The sequence below is a fragment of the Lonchura striata genome, chromosome 32 (genome assembly GCF_050655825.1).
Source record: "Lonchura striata isolate lonStrDom1 chromosome 32, ASM5065582v1, whole genome shotgun sequence".
Lineage (NCBI taxonomy): Eukaryota > Metazoa > Chordata > Aves > Passeriformes > Estrildidae > Lonchura > Lonchura striata.
The window spans coordinates 2,437,701-2,461,956 of NC_140734.1; the positions used below are offsets into that span (position 1 = coordinate 2,437,701).

Sequence of the window (24,256 nt, forward strand, 5' to 3'; positions counted from 1 at the left end):
AATTGAAAACACAAGAGAAACAACACCTCAAGACCTCAGTGCTCAAGAGAAGAGCTACAGACACCACCACTCTGGAGATATATATATAGATATATATATATATATATATATATATATATAATCTATGTCTATGTCTATATCTATATCTATATCTACATCTACATCTACATCTATATCTCTAGATCTAGATCTCTATATATATATATCTAGATCTATATCTTTGTATCTCTATCTCTATATCTATATCTATATCTATATCTATATCTATCTAATCTACGTCTATAATCAAGTCACTTCAGCTTTAAATAAAATCTCTTCATTTATCCTTTTCCTATGAATTGTGGTTAGAAAGAAGTTTTATTTTATACAGATACATTTAGTAAAGACATTAAATAACAGATGCTTTTAAGGTGTCTAATACAGGAACTGCAGCAAACTCCTCCCTGATTTCCATTCATGAGTGCCTGCTGTCAGGGAGGGATCAGAAAGTCCTGTCCAGAGGGTGGGAGCAGATGTATGCCCCCTCCTCCAGGATCTGCTTTGCAGCTTTTTTAATGGAGCCATCCAGGTTTTCATCGACACCTATGGAGAAAGAGATAGAAGTCAACTAAGGCACCGTAAAGAGCTGTTGTAAATCTCTTTCAAGATGTGTTTTTGAATACAAATATAAATGTGAATGCCAGGAAGATACTGAACATTCTCTTCTAAAAAAGACTGATTATTACAGAGTGAGCTTCAGAGAGCCAATGTCCAACTGGTCAGTACTTCCCAAAGAGTCCAAATCCCTAATTTCCATCGGTTACTTGTCAGGAATATATACAGAAAAGATAGATATTATATTCCTCAATAAAGAACCCTGGAAGTTTGCTTCAGCTATGAAGTGAAGAGAGTCTTCTCAACAGGTTCCAAGGCTGCTTCTTGTTTGAATTAAAAACGGAGCAAAACTCTTCTGTTTGTCACATCAAGCCAACATAAGTTTCATGAGTCTGTGAAAGACATAGGAGTGTAAATATTATTTCATATTACTGTACTTACTGTTTTCTAATTCAGCCATGGGGTAAATAGGCCATAATTCACTTCATCAAATAACTGGAATAAGCTCTGGAAAATAAGGTTTTTTTCAAACTTTCAAGTTTTCAACTTTTTCAAACTTTCAAGTTTTAAAAAAGGGAAGGAATTCCATAAAGAAAACCATGTAGAAAAAAAGACAGTAATTTAAACTTCTCAGAGCCCTTTGATAATCCAGCCCTAAACCCCAGTCATGTGCAGTGCAGCCTTGGCGGTCCCTTTGAGCCCAGAACTGCCAAGAGTCAGGGCCGGGATGAGCCTTCACCCCAAACTGGCTCCAAGACTAAGTGGGAATCAATCCAGAACAGGGCTCACACAAAGAGCAAAGCCTCAAGGCCAAAGCCAAACCTTCATCAGGTTGGATTTCTTTAAACACGGAACGGGAACAAATTTACTTGTGCGGTAACATCACTGTTACCATGAAACTTTACATGAGCTACTAAATAAGCAGTGTCCTGTCCTGATGTGTGTTGCCCAAATACTGTTGAGAACTTGCTGTGCCTCTGCCCTGTGCCCCTGGGGCTGCTCCTGGCCAGGCAGCCTCAGGGGGAGCCAGCACTGGCTGCAGCCCCAGCGGCCCCCCAGGACAAGGCCCAGCAATGAAGAGGCCAAGGAAAGCACTGGGCAGCAGCAGAACCCTCAGCAGAGTTCTTTGCACAGCCATGGACTGGCCACAGCTCCACTGCAGCATGACTACGAGTCAGGCTACCAGTGCTATGAGCAGAGCTACAAGAAAACTGTGGAGAAAAATGAACTACTGACCATCTGCTCTCGTACAGCTTCCGAATGCCAAGATAGCAGCCCATCAGCACAAGTGGCACAGTGAACAGTGTCACCACCGTGCCTATCATGCAGGGCCTGCGAACATCCTGGGTGCAGACAATTCTTGGGATGCGCACTGGATCCAGGACATATATTCCTGTTTCAGTGATAACGTCTGTGGGAGCAATGGGGAGCGTGAGCCCGCGCTGTGCTGCACTGCTGAGCTGGCAGCACGGTGGATACGGCCAGGACGTTCTCTGTTTGCCCAGAGCTGGGGCCTGCAGGCACCTTGCCGCCCCTTGGCACAGGCTGTGCCACCCAACAAAGCCCAGCAGGCCGGCAGGAGAGCCCGGGGCCAGCGCAGCTGCTTGGGCCGTCGCTGCTTGGAGGGACAGGGGCCAAACCCATCCCTGAGCAGCCCCTGCCAGCCCTGGCCCTCCCTGCCCTGTGACAGCTCCCCCAGCCCCAGGGGACAGAGTCAGGCCCTGTCAGGACACACTGGAGCCTTGCTCTCCCTCTCCGGCCTTTCCCCATCCTGGGCACCCCGTGCAGCCACTCCCAGGTTTCAGGATGTGGCTCCCACAGAGGGACCCCACCAGGACTGCTCAGGCTGGCTGAGCCTGGCACAGCAATCACCTTCTGTGGCACTGTCTGGCATCTCCCTCATTCGTGCATCGGGGGCTGGCATGGAGCCATTGCTTCCTCCAGAGAGTGCTGCGTTCAGCAAAGCCCTGTGGTCCATCTCTGGAGAAAGGAAAAGGGTCAGCTGGATCAGGTGTAACCATTCCCCACTGGGGAGGTGGCATCCTCAGGATGCAATACTTGTCAAAGACATGGATAAGGGTCAGGAAGAGGCCAAGGCTCTTGGGGCTGCCACAGGACCCACTGTTTTACAAACAGCGCCCTGCCTGAACTGCCTGGAGGCCAGGAAATTGCCGGGGATTGCAAGCCCGTGGTGCAGTTGGGGCTCCCTGTACCAAATGCCTTCCTGCAGAGGCTGGGGAGAAGCTGCAGCCAGCCCAGGCTGGGAAACAGCCCTGCAGGCTGTGAGAGCAGCAGCGGGGCAGCGAGGCTGCCATGGATCCCTTCCCACTGTGCTGGGCAGGGACTGTCCAGATGTGCAGGGAAAGGTCCCAGCTGCTGAGTCCCAGGGGAAGGGGGAGGGAAATGCACCCACCACGGCGTCTCTCCAGATCACTCAGGATTTGTTCCAGATGTTTGGATTCCTCCAGGGACTTACTCTCTCCTGTAGGTTTGTTCTTTCTTCTCAGGGGACCTTAAGAGAAATATTTCCATTTTCCAGGAATGGATTGCACAAAACCAGAGCTCAGCCTGTGGGGTGAGCAAGGACACATTACTCACCCCTGCAATGGGAGCTGGACTTGTGTGCAGCATCCAGCCGTGGAGTAGGGAAAGTCCTCCCTGCAGCCCCACCTGTAATGACCAGGAGCACAAAGCAGGGAGAAATTGATAGATTTTAATTAAGACTGAAAGTAGCTGGATTGGGCTTTGTTGGCTTTTTTTTTTTTTTGATCACATAGAGTTGATCAGCAACTAATGCTACTTGACCTTTGCCAAATACTGAGGACAAGGAAACAATATCTGGAAAGTAGATTTTAATACCTAGCTATGCATTCACTTTTCAAACTACTCACTATTATGTTATTGCACAAGTTTCTGTATACCTGTAATGTCATCACTATGGTCTGTACTTAGGAGTCAAGAAGTTTGCTGAAAAAGATTTCCAATGAAGTTGTGTTCAGAAGAAGAGGGCAGGGAGCAGCTGGGGGTGTTCTGGGGCTCTCCTCTTTGTAGTTTTCATTCTTCCTGGGACCTCAGACTGGTGACTTCATGGCTGCTGCTGATTTCCTTTCCCTTTTTTAGATGCAAATGGTGAAAGTGTCTTTGACCTGCCTTGCTGGACATTGTGAAGAGAACAGTCATCTACTGCAAGTGGAAGTGTCACAGGTGGAGCAGGGTTCTGTGAGTGCTGAGTATCAAATCAGACCTGGTCAGACCTGGTCAGAGCTGCCAGAACAATCGGTTCATGCTGCCCTTCCCTGCTCTGCCTGTTCCACGCTATTTCATGACAGAGTAATGGAACTGCTGTTAAGTGTGTCACTTGAGCCAGGATAGCAGAACCAGCAGAAGCCAGCCCCAGAATTAATGGGGCTCTGCAGAGGAGCCCCAGACTATTAATCAGTCTGCCTGCAGAACTGGCTCCAACTCTGAACTCTTGTGACCACACTCTGAAGAAAACATCCTTCCAATATTTCTTATAGGCACTTCTGACGGAGACACTGCATCTGCTTGTGCAGGTAAGAATCCAAAAGTTGTTACTTCAGGAAAAACCCTGTGGTGGTGCACATCCAGCAAATGCTATCAGCACATCCTGACTGCATATGCAGTAGAAGAAGCAGCAGCATTGTACACGTGGGTTTGTTTAGCTGAGCTCCCCTACACTTTAAATAGAGTGCTATCCATAACTATAGTTAATGGCACACCGGTGCCATACCTTGCTCCTTAAAGCCTCCCTGTAACTCAACTTTATAAAAAAAAGTTAATGCCAAGGCTGAATGAACAACTGCGGTCTCGGTCCAGCAGTGGAGGGGTGACAAACACTGACTGTGAAAAACTGCATTGCCTTGTTTGTTCATCAAGAGTGTGAAATTAGGGTAGAGGAAAAGGGTGGGGGTCAGGGTATAGAACTTGCAGGATTAGGCAAGGCTAGGTAACTGCAAGCAAATACTGTAAAACAATGTGATAACTATATATGGAAACAAAAAAAAAAAGATCTTGCAGGACTGGCTGGAACTGATAACCTCAAGTGGAGGAGACCCATCACCCCTCTTGTGAAATCAACTGTTGCCAGCACAACTCAGAGAAGATACGAAACAGAAAAGTATAAAAAGGGACTGAAGAGAAGGAAGGGTGTCAGCCCTTGGCGGAGCGGAGACTCCCCAGCTGCACCCAGCACTGTTTGCTTGCTATTGCTTGCTGTAATTAATAAAATTATTAATTTAACTTAAAAGGCTGAATCAAATTATTCGTCTCAATTTATAACAAATTTGGTGCCGTGACTCGGATCGGAACACCTGGAGAGGGGGCCTCGCTAAGGAGGCGCCCCACTGCCTTTGCTTTAACAGTGGCCTTACGGGGACACTCCTCCCCGGACTCCGACCGATGAACCTAAAATCCGATAGCAAGCAAAGAACTGCCAGCGACCCCCTTAATCTTTGTGCACGAAGCCCCGGGCAAAGACACCGGATGGTGTAAGTATTTTCCGAAGGACCTGGTGTCCGGAGGAGGCCTGTTCTGGGAGAACAGGACCGCCTGGTCGGGGGTCGGGAATCCTGCAGTGTGACGAGTGTGGTGTATGAGAGGGGGGCCGGCAGCTCGGACTCCCCAGGCAAGTGCGGACCTCATAGTAGTGCGGTTCCCATATCCGGCGACGGACTGGGCCACGAATTGAGGGAAGCAAGTGTGTGTGTGTTAGAAGGCACTCCAGAAAATGGGTCAGAGGAAAAGCAAGCCTGCTGAACCCATGGGTGGGGGAATCCCTGTAAAACTTCCCCATATTTCAGAGAATAGTCCATTAGGCTCAATGATTAAATACTGGAATGCCTTTCCTTCTAGGAAGGGAAAAGATAAAGAAAAAATGGCTCATTACTGCATGGAAGTTTGGGGGGGGAAACAAATAAGAGGGGATCAGTTATATTGGCCGATATTTGGGTCTTTTGAGGATTGGATCTGTCAGGCCTTAAATATTTACATTAATTCAAAAGAACCCCTTAATTTAGAAAAAAGTAAATATGCAGTCCTCTAGATAAGAGGATAGACAAGGACAAAATTATTTGCTCTCAATATCGAGAGGAAGAAAAAGAGGCCAAAAGAAATTGAATTACCCCCAGGTATCCCCCCTCCCTATATACCGCCACCACCACCCTCTCTTCCATTGCCACCTCCACCGCCACAACCTTTATACCCCCCGCCCCCGGATCCTTTGCTAGTAGACCACCCGGGTCCCTCGGCACCCACCCAAGAATTATCGGAGGATGAGGGTCCAGAAGGTGAAAGGTTGGAGGAAAGTATCCCTGAGGGTTCTCGGCGAGTAACCCGAAGCCAGACCCGACAAAAGGGAAAGCAAGAATTGGCTATATTTCCCCTTAGGGAGCATGGAATGGGAATGGTGCCTAACCCAAATGCAGTGCAACCAGGACAGCCTGCCCAGATTCTAGGAATAGGGTACATATCCGTCCCATTAAACTCGGGGAATGCTAGGGAATTTAAAAAGGAACTCGGAAATTTGTTAGAAGATCCTTTAGGGGTGGTGGAGCGGTTGGATCATTTTTTGGGACCTAATATTTATACTTGGGAGGAGATGCAATCCATGTTAGGGATTTTGTTTTCTGCAGAAGAAAGGAGAATGATTAGGGAAACGGGCATGAGAATCTGGGATGATGAACATCAGCAGGGACCATTAGCAGATACTAAATGGCCCCTACAGAATCCCCAGTGGAATAATCAAGACCCGTTACACCATACCCATATGGGCGATTTGCGAAATATAATAATACAGGGAATAAGGAAGGCTGTCCCTCATGGACAGAATGTACAAAAGGCATTCAAGGAACAACAGAAAAAGGATGAAGATCAACTGAGTTGTTGGAGAGGCTGAGAAAAGCCTTTCAGTTATATTCAGGAGTGGACCCTAACACTCCTGAAGGGGAGACACTGTTGAAAGTTCATTTTGTGGTAAACTCGTGGATGGATATTAGAAAGAAGTTGGAAAAGTTAGAAGGGAGGCAAGCGAGGGGGCTGGATGAGTTACTGCGGGAGGCTCAGAAGGTTTATGTTAGGAGGGAGGATGAGAACTACAAGAAGCAGTCTAAGATTATGTTAGCAGCTGTAAGGGAAGGACAGAGGCAATCTCCCCAAAGAAGGGGTGGTGGCCACCCAGGAGGTTTGAGGAGAGCTGGTCGGCAGGTGAATGAAGGAAGACAAGGTAGAGGAGATAGGATTGTTTGCTTTTACTGGGGGAAAAAGGGACATATGAAGCGGGAATGCCGACAAAGGATGGCTGATGAAGAGCAGTTTAAGGAAGATTAGGGGTGTCAGGGGCTCTATCTGCTGGGGACAAGAGAAAGAACAGAGCCCCTGGTAAAATTAAAAATAGGTCCCCAGAAGCAAGAATATGAGTTCCTTGTGGACTCAGGGGCGGAAAGACCGAGTGTCCGGACCCTTCCCCAAGGGTGTAAGATTTCATCTGAAATAATACAAGTGATTAGAGCCAAAGGGAAACCCTTTGGAGTACCTGTAATCAAGGATGTCCTTTTAGAAAGTAACTCCAAATTAGTAATTGAGTAATTTTTATTAGTTCCAAAAGCAGATTATAATTTACTGAGAAGAGATTTGATAGTTAAATTTGGGATAGGGATAGAGATTAGCAAGGGAGAACTAACAGTAAAATTGTGTCCTCTCCAGGCTGAGGATGAGAAAAAGATTAATTCAGAGGTTTGGTACTCCCCTAATAGTACAGGAAAATTAAACATTGAACCCTTTGAAGTAACTATTAGGAACCCGGAGATACCTGTCAGAATTAAGCAATATCCTATACCTAAGGAGGGGAGGCAAGGACTGAAACCAAAAAAAAAAAAAATTTAGATGGACAGTCCTTCCCCAGAGATTTACAAAATCCCCAAATCTGTTTGGATAAGTTTTAGAACAAATACTGGCAAGTTATTCTTTAGGGGAAGGGACAGTGTTATTACAATATGTGGATGATTTATTAATTGCAAAAAAAAAAACCCAAATGAACAAACAAACAAAAAAACCCCAACACATACAACAAAACAAAACAAAACAAAAAAAAAACCAAAACAGTAGCATATCTCTCCAAACTCCTTGATCCCATTAGCCAGCCACTGCTCTTCTGATAGAGGAAGCTGGGAAGATAACCTTTGGAAGTGAGCTAAAAGTCTTATCTCCCCATAACATTCATGGAGTTTTGCAACAGAAGGCCGACAAATAGATAACGGATGCCAGATTCCTAACGTATGAAGGCATCCTAGTCTCCTCTCCTAAGTTAAGAAACCACGGGCCTGAAAAACCCGGCCCAGTGTTTTTTTATATAAAGAACCAATTACAGAACTAACACATGTTTACCTCCAACAGATAAAGGAACAAACAAAAATAAAGCCAGATCATGAGGAAGAAAAACTAAAAGAAGAAGCTCAATTATATGTAGACAAGTTCTCTCGAGTTCTGAAAAAAAAAAAAATTAAAAAAAAAAATCGGGTATGCTATAATAGATGAGAAAACATTTAAGACAGTAGAATCTGGTCCCCTTAGCCCCAGCTGGTCAGCCCAAGCATGCAAATTATATGCTGTGCTTAAAGCTCTAAATTTATTGAAAGGAAAAAGTGGGACTATTTTTACTAATTCTAAATATGCCTATGAAGTAGTTCCTACTTTTAGTAAAATCTGAGAAGAAAGAAAACCACAAGAACTGTGATACGGACGGCCGAGAAAGAGTGGACGCATGCCAGTCGAGTTAAAAGTCCAGCCACCATGGATGACCAGTGGAAAGTAGACAGCCAGCCTAGGAATTTGAAGGTTACCATTAAGAAAAATCTAGGAACTCTGTGTGCATCATTTAAGTCGGTTGCAAAGGAGAACAAAAAGGGATATAATTACCTACTTATTAGTAATTTTTTAGTAGTTTAAAATAAGGTAGATTATACTTATTATCCTTTTGTGTGTGTTAGTAATTATTTTAATGATTATTTGATAATTTGTAATAAGGTAGATTGTGATTGTTGTCCTTTCAGGTGCTTTGCATGTAAAATTTGCCAAGAACGGTGGCAGGTCCATTGCCAAGGGGGTAGGCCGCCAACTGGGGTCTGAACAGAAATTGTGTTAAAATCAAGAAAATTGAAAAATCAGTAGATTTGTTTCGAGTCTGAGGACTGGTAAAAAATATACACCAAAGGAGTGCATCAGGAAACTTTTGTTTCCATACTAACGAACCCACTCCATTTGTTGCCCAAATTCTAAAAAGGTGTTGTCAGAGGGAACTAAAGGGGGTCCCGTGCGACCCACCCCCTGTCAAAGATAAAAATTGGGAACAGTACGAAGTTAGGCGGGAGCAGGGGAAAGGACGCCCAGGCGAGTACCGCTGCTGCCGAGGAGATAATTCACCTCGCGGCTTGAAGCACCGGAGACGGCGAGCGAGGCAGAGGGGAAAAAGCCAGGTCCCCCCCAAATAGAATAATGCTGAAATGCTCCAACTATTGCCAACCGAGTACTAGGCTCCCCCAGACGACCGGTCTGATTGCCTCTGAAACACCAGAAAGGCAACAAACCCAAGAGGGGAAAACAAGATATTATGCAATAAAAACAAGGTCATAACCCCACCCTTATTGGAAAATAATATGTTAGTGCTTTGTACTGTATACCAAAGAGAGGGTTCCCCAGCTTTGCACCAACCCTTTAAGTAGACAATAACTGGAGTACATAGTAGAGTAATTCAGAGTCAGATAACATCCAGACCCCCTAGATTTACCCCACGGTTATGCAAACTAGCCCCTGTAGAGCCCTGTTTTAATAACATAGGATTTTATATGCGTCCAGCATCAAACCCAGGGAAAGGGTATTGCAATTACCCTAGGGAATATTTCTGTAGGTACTGAGAGTGTAAAACAATAGCCTCAGATTGGCAAACAGCAGGAGATAAAATTGGAATAGCAAAAAGAAAATTGAAGGCAGCACACCTGATGCTGATCAAAGCCAAATATGAAACTCTCCCTAGAAATCCTGAAGTAGGAGAGACTTTAATTCTAGCCCACCAAGAAATAAAACGATTTGATGAACAAAATGGTAGAAGAAAAAAAAACGGGGGAATGTGAAAAACTGCATTGCCTTGTTTGTTCATCAAGAGTGTGAAATTAGGGTAGAGGAAAAGGGTGGGGGTCGGGGCATGGAACTTGCAAGATTAGGCAAGGCTAGGTAACCGCAAGCAAATACTGTAAAACAATGTGATAACTATGTATGGAAAAAAAAAAGAAAGATCTTGCAGGACTGGCTGGAACTGGCTGGATAACCGCAGCAGAGGAGACCCATCACCCCTCTTGTGAAATCAACTGTTGCCAGCACAACGCAGAGAAGATACGAAAAAGGAAAGTATAAAAAGGGACTGAAGAGAAGGAAGGGTGTCACCCCATGGCAGAGCGCAGACTCCCCAGCTGCACCCAGCGCTGTTTGCTTGCTATCGCTTGCTGTAATTAATAAAATTATTAATTGATCTTAAAAGGCTGAATCAAATGATTCGCCTCAATTTATAGCACTGACTTTCCGAGAGCAGCATCTCTCCTGCAGCACTCGGGCCCGGCCGAGCCGCCCCCGGGAGGCCGGTGCAGAAGCCGGCCCGGACTCACCTGCAGCGCCAGGCACCGCGCCCCGCTGCTCTGCAGGGCGGCGCGCATGTGCTCCAGCAGCTCCCGCAGGTGCCGTTCTCCTCCCGCAGCCTGGCCATGCGCTCCTCGGCCGCTCCAGCGCCACCATCTCCTCGCAGCGCTCTCGGCAGCGGGGCCCCGGCGGCCGCCGCTCGGCGCTGCCCGCGGCTCCGCGGCCGGCGGGGTCGGCGCGGCGGCGGCGGCGGCGGCGGGGGCTGTGCAGGCGGATCTGGGTCTCGATGTGCTCGCTCTCCCGGCCCGGCGGCAGCCGCGGCCCCGCGTGGGTGCTGAAGTGGCCGCAGAGCCGCGCGTGGAACTGGCGGAAGGTGAGCTCGACCGAGAGCCCGTCCCACAGCCCCGCGCACTCCTCGGGCTCCGCCGCCTCCTCCAGCCCCAGCACCCGGCACAGCGTGCGGCAGTCCTCGCCGGGGATGCGGCCCGCCCCGGCGCGGCCCAGGCGCTGCAAGATCTCCTGCAGGTAGCGGTCCAGGCCGGTGGCCAGCACGGCGATCTCGTTCTCCATGCCGCGCACCAGCCCATAGTGGGAGGCGAGGGCGCTGACCAGCCACTGCGTGCGCCGGGCCGGCCGCCCGTAGGGGTCCCAGCCCTCCGGCGGCTCCATCGCGCCCGCCCGGCCCGCGGCGCTGCCCGAGCATCCCGAGCGCCCACCCGGCCGAGCGCTCGGCCCCGGCCCGCGGCGGGGCGGGACGGGCGGGGCTGGGCCGCCGCCGCTCCAGCGCCGCTCGCCGAGCAGCGTCCGCCTTTGTCCGGCACCAAAAGGGATTCCGGCAAAGCGGCCCGGTGCCGCCCTGCTCCGTCTGGCTGCCGAGCCTGCGCCCCAGGTGCGTCTCTCATTTCTTAACTCCTTTCTCCCCTCTGCTTCCTCTTGAACGCGAGCAAGACAGCAGCATCGCACAATCCACTTGGACAAGTAAGGCTCGTGAACGAGTGAGTGCTTCCACTAAATTAAAAACCCAATGTGCTTGAAAGCCGACCTTCTGTTTGCTCAGACCTGCTCACCTCTGTCGATGAGCTGACTTTATGGTGTTGCTGTGTGGCTTTTCAGGGGTCTGGCATAGAGATGAGTAAGCGTTAAACTCGCTCAAAGAAGCTGCCCAAAGCAGTGACTTTAGTCTCTCTTTGGCTGGCGAGTAGGACCGGCCTTGTTGAACGCAGTCAGCAGCACAAGCAGGGATCCTCCACCAGCACGGACATGCCACAAACCAGGACGGGCACCAGAGGGGACTGTGGCACCTGAGGGACCGTGGCACCAGAGGGGACCGTGGCACCAGAGGGGACCGTGTCACCAGAGGGAACCATGGCACCAGCCGTGCCCCGCTACCATGAGCAGGGTGGCAAAGCCAGGTGCTGCTAACAGGCTGCATTAACAGGCCAGACAAGGCATCATGAGGAACCAGGTTTGAGTACCATCCAAGGAGTCCTGTCAAGAGCAAATAGTTTGAATATTCTCTCTAGGACAAAAAAAGAGCAAACCAAACCAGCTGATATGTGAGGAAAGTGAATTCAAGTTCATTTAAAGCGCTGCTCAATTCAGGGCTGGGTTTCTTTTGAGTGAACTGATGCTAATAAATATTTTCTTTCCTATGGTGGGGTTTCTCTGCAAACAGGCTTTGATGAGAAATTTCTGGCCCCATTTGGTTTTGCTCTTTTAAGATAAATCGAAAACCTGAGTAGCTTTGTTGAGGAATAAAGAATATTTTATAGCTCAGTTTATTCTCAGGAAGAGCCTTACATTTTAGCACAGGAGGAAGGTAAGGCAAAGGTTTAAAAGCTTTCCCCTCCTGGAGTGCCACATTCTCAGAGGAGTCTGTGAGGAGAAGTTCCCTCAACCAAGGCTAGGGCTCTTTGCCTCCTCTGCAGGCTCATTATTCTGGGAGTTCCACAAGCCTCAGCTGCCACTCTATTTTCCTCTGAATATTTCTTGTTGTGCAGTACACAGGGAGAATATTTTGTGCTAGGTTCCCCTCGGCTTTGAGAGAAGTCTCAGTAATTGTGGTGATTTTTATGTCCAGATTAACTTTTTATGAATAGTAAGGAAAAAGGAAGAAGTATTATGGAAAATTAATTGCTCAAAATGTGAGTGGCCCAACCACACTAAAAACAAAGTCTAAACTGAATAATATTTTTTTTTTTTTTCGCCTGATAGGTGGGGTAAAACATGCAATGCTAATAAAGCCTTTAAGAGATGCAGCCAGCAGCCAACTGTATGAAAATCTAAGTGGTAAAGGATGAAACAGAACAGGGAAGAATCTTCAGCCCTTCCTGTTGAAGGTAGAACAGTATGAAAAGTGACTGTGGCTGTTGTGCATAGGTAAGGGTGTTATTTGTAAAGGAGAGCAGGTGCCCCAAGCTGTTGGTGGCCCATGCCCTGCCATGGCTGGCCCACTTCCAGTCCTAGATGGACCAGGGCGGGGGGCTCGGGAGGGGAGGAGGTGGGGGGATCTCGGGAAGCTTCTGCATCACAACCGGTCTGGGGGGCCGTGGGGGAGGCACGGAGCGCTGGGGCTCTGCTTTCTTGGGCAGCTGCTGCTGCTGAGGCGATGTCTGAGAGCTGCCAGACCCGACGCTCTCTGGGCTCCCTGGGGGCGAGGGGGAGTCACGCCTTCTCAGCCGGGATGCTGGAGCTGCGGCAGCGCTGCTGTGGAGAGAGCAGTGGCTGAGGCCCCAGCTGCCAGTGGCACACAGGGACCCTCCTGCACAGCAGGGCCCAGAGCTGGCAAGGCTCCCCAGCACGGCTGGAGCGGCTGGAACACCTTGGCCCAGCTGGACAGCTGCCCCTCGAGGCCCCGGCGAGCAGGGGACGGCTCTGGGCAGGCTCCCTGGCCAGGAGCGGGCCCCAGAGCGCCTCTGCCTTTCAGGGGCCATCTCGTCCCCGCTCTTTCTCCTCCCCACCTTGCTGTGCCTCTGCCCTGTGCCCCTGGGGCTGCTCCTGGCCAGGCAGCCTCAGGGGGAGCCAGCACTGGCTGCAGCCCCAGCGGCCCCCCAGGACAAGGCCCAGCAATGAAGAGGCCAAGGAAAGCACTGGGCAGCAGCAGAACCCTCAGCAGAGTTCTTTGCACAGCCATGGACTGGCCACAACTCCACTGCAGCCTCACTGGGAATCTTCCCTGACTATCAGCAGCCTTTGAAGATTCTGGAGGGTAGAAATCCGCAACAACTTACTGTTTTTGTTCCTTCCACCACCGGAACCCGAAACAGAACAGGACCACAGAAAGTGGCACAGTGAACAGTGTCACCACCGTGCCTATCATGCAGGATCTGCGCACATGCTGGGGGCAGAAAACTCTTGGGGTGCTCGGTGGATTCAGAGCATCTGTACTGGACTTGCCAAGCATTTCTGTGGGAGCAATGGGGAGCGTGAGCCCGCGCTGTGCTGCACTGCTGAGCTGGCAGCACGGTGGATACGGCCAGGACGTTCTCTGTTTGCCCAGAGCTGGTGCCTGCAGGCACCTTGACGCCCCTTGGCACAGGCTGTGCCACCCAACAAAGCCCAGCAGGCCGGCAGGAGAGCCCGGGGCCAGCGCAGCTGCTTGGGCCGTCGCTGCTTGGAGGGACAGGGGCCAAACCCATCCCTGAGCAGCCCCTGCCAGCCCTGGCCCTCCCTGCCCTGTGACAGCTCCTCCAGCCCCAGGGGACAGAGTCAGGCCCTGTCAGGACACACTGGAGCAATTACCTCCTGTGCCAGTGCCTGGAACTTCCTGCCCTCCTGCAGTAAAGGCTGGCACTAGGCCACTGCTTCTTTCTGGAACAGCCACCTTCTGTACAGACTTTTGGTTCATGGCTTGAGAAAGAAAAGGCACAGCTGGATGAGATGGGACTCTTCCCCATCGGGGAGGTGCCATCTTCATGACCCAATACTGGTCAAAGTCATGGAGAATGATCAGGAAATCAGATGAACTTTTGGAAGTAGAAAGAACCTTCCCTTCTCCAAAACACCACCTCTCCTGATCTGCCTGGAGACCAGGAAATTGCAGGGGATGTCAGGGTGTGCATGGGCCATGGTGCAGTATGGGCTCCCTGTCAGCTGGTGCCAAATGTCTTCCTGCAGAGGCTGGGGAGAAGCTGCAGCAAGCCCAGGCTGGGAAACAGCCCTGCAGGCCATGAGAGCAGCAGCAGGGCAGCGAGGCTGCCATGGATCCCTTCCCACTGTGCCAGGCACAGCCTGTCCAGATGTGCAGGGAATGCCCCTGGCTGCTGAGTCCCAGGGGAAGGGGGAGGGAAATGCACCCACCACGCTGTCTCTCCAGATCACTCAGCATTTGGTCCAGATGTTTGGCAGCCTCCAGGGATTTCCTGTCTCCTCTGCCTTGGTTCTTCTCTCTAGGAGGACCTTAACAGAAAGGTGTGGCACGTCTCCCTCAGGTTGGAGTGGCAGTGAGTGGCCCTGGGTGATTGGTGCCCTCCAAGGCATTCCCTCAGCTCTGCCTTCCACTCAGGAGCAGGGGCAGGGGGACCACGAGCCTGCGGTGGGCCCACACTGGGAAGGAAGGAGCTCCTTGCGGGGCAGTCTGGGGAGAAAGGACTCCCTGGAGCTGCCAGCAGCTCTAAACCCAGCCCCAGTGGAGGCCAGGGCTTGGCAGCAGCAGCAGGAGCAGCTCAGGCTCCCTGGGGCCGGCAAAGGAGCTGTGAAAGGCTCAGCCCCGGGGCACAGCCCGGGGCCTGGCCCCTTCCCTCTCTGCTCTTCTCTGGGGCTGCACAGAGCACACAGAAGGACACACTGACATTGCACATGAGTGGAAGATGGGCAGCTAAATGCTCCTTCCTCCCACTGACAGTGATCCTGTGGAATCACTGTTGGGCTCTAGAAGGGAGCAGGGCAAGTTTTACAGAATCTTTCAGCCCTGAGATAATGTTAAGGTAAATGGATCATGAGTGAGCTCTTGTCAGAATGACATTGATTATTCTTTTAGGAAAGACACACGGAGTACTTGCCTCCACCACGATCTAGATTCTCCAAACCATCATTCACCAGATTTTCCATATAAGCCATTTTATGATACCAATCTAGAAGGGAGCAAAGACCAGAACCAGTTCCTGATGTGCTGGGATCCCTCTCTGCCTGTGGGAACTGGGCACTGCAAGGGGTTCAGGTAAGGCCATTGGATCCAGATGTGAAAAGACACAGCCAAAGCTGCACAGGGGTCTGGGGAACTCAGGGCTGGCTCCTGGCCACTCTCCATCCTCTTTTCAGGCCCTGTGCAACATCCCTGGGAGGGGTGGCATGAGTACCCCAAGGGCCATGGGGCCCTCTCCCTCCCACAGAGGGAAACAACCCTAAAGTCCTGGGGATAAGTGCAGCATGTAGTGCCAGAACCATTCCTTCCCTCCTGCACTCCCTCTCTCCCTCCCTCTGTTGGAACTGCTCCCCCAGCCCAAGGGCTCATACCCAGGCCCTGTCGGGACACACTGGAGCCTTCACCTCCCCCTCTGCCCTTTCCCCACCATGGGCACCCCGTGCAGTCACTCCCGGGTTTTGGGATGTGTCTCCCATGGAGGGACCCCAGAAGGACTGCTCAGTACCCTGAGTGCCCTGAGCATAACAATTCCTCTGGGCTGTGCCAGCCTTGTCCAGGTTGTGCCGGCTCTGCCAAGTAGCAGAGAGGGCAGCTCAAGGCTCAGCAGGGCTCAGGCCCAGAGGCACAGCAATTACCTCCTGTGACTGTGCCTGGCAGCGCCTCCCTTCCTGCAGCAGAGGCTGCCAATGAGCCACTGCTTCCTCTGGGAAACTCAGCCTTCAGCACAGCCTCTCCTTCCATTTCTAGAGGAAGGAAAAGGGACAGCTGGATCAGGTGGGGCTGTTCCCCAGTAGGAAGGTGGCATCTTCAGGAGGCAGTGAATGTCAAAGTAATGGTTAAGAATTAGGAAATCTCTAAAAACTATTTGGGTGGCCACAGCTCTCTGCTCTCCAAACAGGTGCCCTTTCTGATCAACCCAGAGAATGGGAAATTGCAGGGCATGTCAGACCCGTGCTGCAGTTTGGGCTCCCTGTCAGCTGGTGCCAAATGCCTTCCTGCAGAGGCTGGGGAGAAGCTGCAGCCAGCCCAGGCTGGGAAACAGCCCTGCAGGCCATGAGAGCAGCAGCGGGGCAGCGAGGCTGCCATGAATCTTTTCCAGCTGTGTCGGGCACAGCCTGTCCAGATGTGCAGGGAACGCCCCTGGCTGCTGAGTCCCAGGGGAAGCCTGAGAGAAATCACCCACCTTGTCCTGCCTGTTCCATTTCCTTCAGCATTTGCCTCATGTTTTCAGATGGCTCATGGTGCTTCTTGTATCCTGGAGCTTTTATGTTCCCTGTTGGAGGACCTTAGAGCAAAACATTTCCATTTCTCAGTGGATCCCACAAAACCAGTGCTCAGCCTGTGGAGTCAGCAGAGACACACTACTCACCCCTGCGATGGGAGCTGGGCTTGCGGGCAGTAGCCATAAAAGGAGCTAGAGAAGTCCTCCCTGCAGCCACACCTGTAACTCAACAGCCACAGGAGCTTCTGTCATCGCTGCAGATCTGCACAGGCAGCACTGAGCCCCAGGAGCGGTGAGGGGATGGCCCAGGGCCAGGGCACACACGTGCATGGTTCTGTCCTGGCACCTGCAGCGATGCCCCCCTGGCCGAGCTTTGGGCTCTGAGCTGGCAGCTCTCGCAGGGGGAAAGGCCTTGACCTACCCTCAGCATCTCCCAGAGGCTCAGTGATGGGGATGGGTTGGGAAGCTGCACCACCTTCACCAACAGGTTCAGCTGCAAAGAAAGGCAGGACAGAATAGCTCCGGTGGTGCTGCAGGAGATCCTCAGGCTGCACCCAAGGGTCAGCCCCGGGGCACAGCCCTGGGCCCGGCCCCTTCCCTCTCTGCTCTTCTCTGGGGCTGCACAGAGCACACAGAAGGACACTCTGGCATTGCGCACAGGAGGAAGATGGACAGCTAAATGCTCCCTCCTACTGACAGCAATCCTGTGGGATAACTCAGGGCTTGAGAAAGGAGCGGGGCAAATTTTCCTGAATCCATCAACCTTCAGAGGAACTTAGGACAGAAGGGAGCTCTTGCCAGATTGACACTGATTATTCTGTCAGGAAAGGTACATTGAGAACTTGCCTTCAGCATCTGGAAATGTCTTGAAGTCGTCATTTACCAGCATTTCCAAATCACCCAAGTCATGATACCAATCTAGAAGGGAGCACAGATCAGACCCATTTCCATGGTGTGCTGGGATCCCCTTCTGCCTCATGGAACTGGGAACTGACAGGGGATCAGTAAGGCTGTGGGAGCCAGGTGGCAATGGACACAGCCAAAGCTGGAAAGAGCCTTGGGAACTCTGGGCTGGCACCTGGTCACTGCCCACCCTCTTTGCAGACGCTGTGCAACATCCCTGGAGGGGTGGCTGGCACAGCCCAGGGCCCAGGGGGGCTCTCTCCCTCCATCAGAGGAAACCCTCCCTAAAGCCCAGGGAAAACCATCCCAGGCCCTTCCCGGGGAGCAGGGAGCGCTGTCCTGGGAAAGGGCAGCCAGGCTGCCGGCTCACCTGCTCCCCGCGCTTGCAGCGGAGCAGCCTGGGCAGCCCTGGCAGGCAGGGCCACGGCCAGGAGGAGCAGGAGGAGGAGGCGCAGAGCAAGGGCCATGGTGCCTTGCCCTGTGCCAGTCCCGCCGCTCTCGCTGCCACCACTGTCCTGAGGCCGCTGTCCCAATGTCAGCACCACTGCTGCCACCACCGCTGCTGCCGCAGCAGTTGTGTTCCAGGACTGCCTGCTGGGGCCTTGTGGTGCTCTGCAACCACGGGGCTCTGGGACCTCTGTGACCTCAGAGCCTGCTGTGCCCTCAGCCTGCTGTGACCCCAGAGCCTGCTGTGACCTCATGGCCAGGCTGGAGTTGCCTGGGGAGTGGGTTCTACTTTCTCTGGCAGTGAGCGCATCCTGCCCAGCAGCTCTGCCCAAGGGCTGTGACACAGTCCCAGCCCTGCTGATCTCACAGCTCGAGGCATGAAGGGATGGAGAGCAGCCCGACCAAGAAGGATTTGGGGCTGCTGCTAGATGAGAGGCGGGACATGTGTCAGCCATGTGTATGCAAAGGAAAATGCCCAGCAGGTTGAAGGAGGTGATTGCACCGCTCTGCTCTGGTGAGACTCCACCTGGAGTACTGTGGAAGATGTTTTATATTGCTGGCCTGGGGTTTATGTACAAATGAGGAACGGAACAGGACTGCTGAGGAACACGTCTCGAGCTGTTTCTTTTCTAGCATCAGTCTCATTACATCGTTGTGACAATGGGTAGATGCCAGCAACTCACATGCCCGGCAGCAGACAAACAACTTAATTTTATAACATACTTTACAAGATTTTGACCAGTCATACAAAGCAAAAGCATACTGACAATAGATTTATCCAACCACTATAAGCACACATACCTTTTCTTAAAAAAATGCTTGCTTCTTTCCAATACAATACCTACTTGTATTTTAAGCCTTAAAACCCAATGTCCAGAGCTCCATTAGTAAGCTTAGAACTTCCTAATATCTTGCTAGATATACTTTTCTGTAGCTTAGGGAGTCATTCTAGCCACGTGTTAATACACAGACCATTGTTCCATTTGTCCTAACTTTTCTGCTTCTTACATAATTTTTCTGCTGACAAATCTTACTGCTTAGCTTTAGTTGCAGTTTTGCTGTCTCTGAGGCCTGCCTTTTGCAGCTTTCCCAAAACCCTCTAATTTTAAAGATTCATGCAATTTACAGCAACTTTGGTGAGCCAGAGAGAAGTTTGATAAGAGGATCCATGTTTAGCCCAAAAGAATTTTCTACCAAGGGCGTTGATATACAAACCAAGAAAGAAGGATGAATAAGAGAAACCTGCAACTGCCTATTCCAATAAGTACTTTGCTTGTCTCTTGTGACCAATGAGTAAAGTGTAAACTTACACGCTTTGTAAGAATGTAGGAAAAGCATGCATGCTAGAATAAAAACAGGCTTTGAAGCCTTCTGGAAATGGAGTGTGTTGCTTTGCATTGTCTCCATCTCTACCACGACAAGAGTACTGCATCCAGCTCTGGCTCCCAACACATGAAGGACATGGTTCTGTTGGGTCTAGTCCAGAAAAGGGACAAAATGCTGTGAGGGCTGGAGCCCTTCTGCTTTGGAGATAGGCTGGGAGAGCTAGGGCTGTTCCTCCTGGAAGAGAGAAGACTCCAGGGAGACCTGATTGCTGCCTTTCAGTACCTTCAGGGTAAAACTGATGGGACAGAATTTTTAGTAGGGCCCTTTGTGACCAGAGCGAGGGGGTTTCGTTTTAGTCTAAAAGACGGTCGATTCAGACGAGACAAAAGAATCCCATTCTTTAAAATAGTAGGCTTTGAAACCCTGGCACAGGTTGCCCAGAGAGGTGGACATCAACCCTGCAGACATTCGAGCTCGTGCTCTGAGCAGCCTGACCTAGTTAAAGGTGTCCCTGCTCACTGCAGGGCATGGGACGAGATGGCCTTTAAATGTCCTTTCCAACCCAAGCCATTCTGTGCTCCTGTGCACCATCAAAGCAGTGCTGGATTAGTGCTGGGCTGATTATGCTGGCACCTGTATTTTGGTAGTTGTGCCATTTAGCAAATGGCCAAGAGAGGATTGATGGGCTGGGCAGTGAAGTCTGCAAATAACACACAGTGTGCTCAAGGAGAAACAGGAGAGGAACACAGTTTCCAGTTCAGACCAATGCCAGCAATTTGCTGCCCATTCCATGTTAAGAAATAAAGGAATGTCCTGAAAATCTCTTTGTTGTGTGGGTGTATTCTTGGCTGTATCAGTACTTGTGTTCTGTAGAACAGGTAACTTGTTACAGCTTCTTGCCCCATTTTATCACTGGATAAAACCCAAATACTGCACTGCTCCCTGTCTACTTTCTTCCAGGTCAAGGCAAATTTTCTCATTATTGAGTGGGACATAATTATCTGTTCACAAGCAAATTCTTGTTGCCATTCACACCATGTTGATTTGCTCTAATCAGACTGCAACTAAGGCCTACCTCTCACTAGAATTAATGTTGATGCATTGTGAGGCAAAGTGTCAAGTAATTTGTCGTGGTGTCTAGCACTGCAGAGGGTTTTCCTGTAATTGAATGACATTTGGAGACAGGTGTAGTCTACCATACTTCTGGCATCCTAGGATTGAAGAAACAGCCTTTGAAACAAGATTTTATCCTTCCTACCTCCTCCCAGGACTTTTGATCTCTGAGGTCTAAGCTCTTTAGCTGCCTCACAAACATTGTTTTAATTCAGACAGGCATCCATGCAGTGAGCCACAAATCTGGACTGTGGTTGTGAATCTTGAAGCTGTACAGGTTTATATCACTAAAAATAGTAATCCGTTACCCAGGTTAAGCCAAGCACTTCCCAAATAACTCCACCTGTCCTCAGGGACATTTCCAAGTGGATCACCATAAAAGTTGACAGTGCAAGTTTCAGAAAACATCACACCCTTGTCATAGCTTGGAGTGGGGAGAAGTTTAACTCTATTTTTACCATATAGTTTTCTTCATGGAATTCCTTCCGTTTTTTAAAACATAGTTTCAACAATCTTAGTTTTAAATAAACCTCCTTTTCCAGAGCTTATTTCCAGTTATTTGATATAGTGAATGATGACCTAATTACTCCACTGAACTAGAAAACAGTAAGTACAATAATATGAAATAATATTTACATTCTTATGTCTTTCACAGACTCATGAAACTTATGTTGGTTTGATGTGACCAACAGAAGAGTTTTGCTCTGCTTTTAGTTCCAAGAAGAAGCAGCCCTGGAACCTGTTGACAAGAGTCTCTTCACAGCAAAAGCAAACTGCCAGGGTTATTTTTTTCCAGCTCTGGGCAGGAAGATAAAAATCTATCAGCAGAAAACCCTCAAGTGAAGTGACTGATATGAATGAGGGATTTGGTCTGTTTGCTCCCTAAGCCCGGAGTTCCTCAGAGCTGCAGCTCCCTGCTCTCTTTGCAGACAGAGGCTGGCTGTGGATGACGGTCGCGTGCCTGGCCTGGTGCACACCAGGTGCACACAGGAGCTGAGGGATCATCCCTGCACACCCCATCCTGGGAGAACCCAGTTCATGGATGACTCTGGCACGGTTTTATGGCACGGCAGCAAAAGAAGGCAAAAGCAAGGCTAGAATTGGCACCATTCCAGCCACTTTCCATTTTGCCATGTGTAATGGAGATAGGAACTACAAGGTTCCTGTTCATGCACAATTTGCTGTCTGAGAGCACTCAGTTCTCCAATCACAGGGGCTTGCAGTTGTGTGTCTGAGATTACTTTTAAAAACAAAAACAACCTTTTTGTGCAACACCTGTGTATCAAAACTTGACTATAAAAATCACAAGGTCATTTCTGCTGTTAAGTGGATGAAAAAAAAATCCAAAAAGCAAAAAACAAAAGTAAAACTATGACCAAATAAAACAGGCAAACAAAACAAGCACCAAAAAAAAAAAAAAAACAAAAACCTAAAAAACATCAACACAATAATCCCCACAGATGCAGAAAAAGATAAAAATCAGGTGAAGGAGGCAGAGATCCAGGAGCAACAAATAGGCAGAGGAACTACAGGAAGGACAGCTAATAAGAGAGATAATAAGTGGCTATGGTGTCAAACTAACCAGTGGACCTGAGATACTGTTCTCACCCTTCTGAAAACAATCTGACATAAAAATGAACAGCAACATAAATGATGATGATTGTGATAATGGGAGTCTGCATGTTTAGCTTTAATATATCCATTGTGTGTGAGTTGTGTTTTCCTTGTTACGTCACATCATCTGGCAAGGGGTTGTTTCTGTGCAAAGAAAAATACTGCAGTGGAAAAGGAGGCCAGCTTGGAAAACACTGAAAGCATGAGCTAAAAAGAAAGTACATCTTTTTACTATGTTGTTTGGTTGGTCTCCTGTTTGTTCATGGGTTTTTTGTCTGTCTTGGAAAGCAGCCCCTCGGATGTTAATGCATGCAACAAGTCCTTTGTAAAGGGCTGTCTTTGCAAAAAAACAGCCAGTTTTGTGATGCAAGACAGAAACAGCTTCCCTTGGGCTACAGCTGGAAGGCTTGGAAATGTGTTCCAGAAACTCATGACAGAGTCTGATTAACACAATTTAATGTGATGAAGTGCAAGATGTAAGTTATCCAGTCAAATAACCAGAGTATTCAAATGCCAAACAGTTGGAAAGGGCCATGCATTGGAATGATATGAAACAGACACAGAGGCATGATGGACAAATTTCCCAGGAAAACCAGACCAGAAGCAATGGGAGCACAAAGGGAGACACCCAGGATGTAATAAATAAATTCAATTTCATAGGCAGAGTTATTGATGGTTAATTATAAGTTATTATGGATTGTTAATAATATAATGAGTTGTTATATGATTAATATGGAAAGTTATTGAGTTGAATGTACAGTTGTTTAAGTGTATGTATATGGCTACTAAACAGAGAAAGGGGGGTGGTAAGAAGGTGCTAGAGTAAGAATCTTCTAGAAAAGTCAAATCCTGGTGTGATGACAGCAACTGGAACTACGACTGGGAAACAAGCCACCCAGTAAGATTGCTGTGTTCCAAAATGATTGGTCAGGACTGCACCATCTTACAGAGCTGTCAGTGACCCAGACAAGGACCAGTGGGCCAGAGGATCCAAAGCGCACCAACCAAGCACCCCCAGGAGAGTTTAAAAAATCCCTGGGCGCGGAGCCCCCGGGCTCTTTCGAGGGTACCTCGTGTCCGCAGGAACACCTTGTTACACAGCACTGTTAGAGCTACCTCTGGCTTGTCACGCAGGCCCTTGGCTTACCCTGAGGCCTCATCTTCTGTAGTTCTACGTTTTAATAAACAGGCACAATTTTTTTAAAGCCATCAGCCTCCTTTTAATTTCATTTTGCCTGTTTACCACGAGGAGGCCCAGCAGCTCCTTGCTGAGGGCCCATTTCATGCAAGAACTGGCACTCCGAATATTAAATCAATTCAAAATAAAAGGGTGGGGGGAGATGGCAGTGATGTGGCCTCACAGGTTCAACTCTGCACTCTGCTTTTGTCACCGACATTAGCCAAGTTCCTGTGCTTGTTTTCCTGGACAATTTGTAGTCAGCAGAGCTTCAGTGCCTTTGATCAAATCAGTCTTAAGAGCAGCTCGCGGCTGTGTCAGTTATTTAGACCTGAGCACGGACTGGGGTGCAGCCAACAAAAGAACATTAGCTGCAGGCCACCCGTACAACTTTCCCTATTAATGAGCACAAAGCCTTGATTTTTGGAAACAGAGGGATGTTGGGAGGATTTTTGCACCATCAGGCCAAGGCACAAGGCTCTGGATCCTCCCCATGAACAGGTGGAGCCCAAAGGTTTGCAAGAGGCTTTCTCCCAGCTTTGCAAAACCTTGGTGAAGTGTCCCTTTGCTGTGCTGAGAGGAGGGAAAAACCCCTCAAGTTTACCCTGCTGCTGCACAGCTCATGAGGGATCCCGGCACACCTTAGGAGAGGCCATAAATACTCCTGAGTGCCTCCTGAGGGATCCCTGCACAGCTCAGCAGAGACCCCACAATATCCCTGAGTGTCTCATGAAGCCCAGGCCCAGATGATCCCACTGAAGGAGATGTGCCCTCAGCCCCGGGACGCTCAGCATGGGCTCCCCCAGCCCCTCGGGGCCCCGCCGCAGGTCACAGCAGCCCCTGCCTGGCTCCTGCCTGCCCTCACCGTGGGCATCCACGGCTGCTCCTGGCCATGGAGCTCAGCCAGGGCTGGTGCCGGCTGGGCTTTGCTGGTGGAAACACCTGGGCATATCTCTGACAACTCATCACTTTATTTTAACATAAAATATGGGCCAAGTCCTGCCGTGGGAGACGGGGCCCGCCCAACTTCAAACATGGTAGGGGAACAGGGCCAGGGGGCTCAGGGGCAGAGGGTCTCGTTGTGGATGGGTGTGTTTTGGGAATGGCTCCAGACGGTCTAGAAGCTGTGGCAGGG

General features: G+C 49.8%; 1 protein-coding gene across 1 annotated transcript; it reads right to left on the minus strand.

The window, feature by feature from the left end:
• Positions 1-481: 481 nt before the first annotated feature.
• LOC146764608 (uncharacterized) lies at positions 482-13,555 on the minus strand. Its single transcript, XM_085564049.1, has 9 exons — positions 13,467-13,555; positions 12,771-12,942; positions 11,304-11,353; positions 10,387-11,044; positions 10,266-10,355; positions 4,986-5,019; positions 2,467-2,574; positions 1,913-2,005; positions 482-582 (listed from the first exon to the last, which is right to left on the minus strand). Exons 1-9 carry the CDS (start codon positions 13,553-13,555, stop codon positions 482-484), a joined length of 1,395 nt encoding a protein of 464 aa, XP_085420175.1.
• Between the last annotated feature and the right edge of the window lie 10,701 nt (positions 13,556-24,256).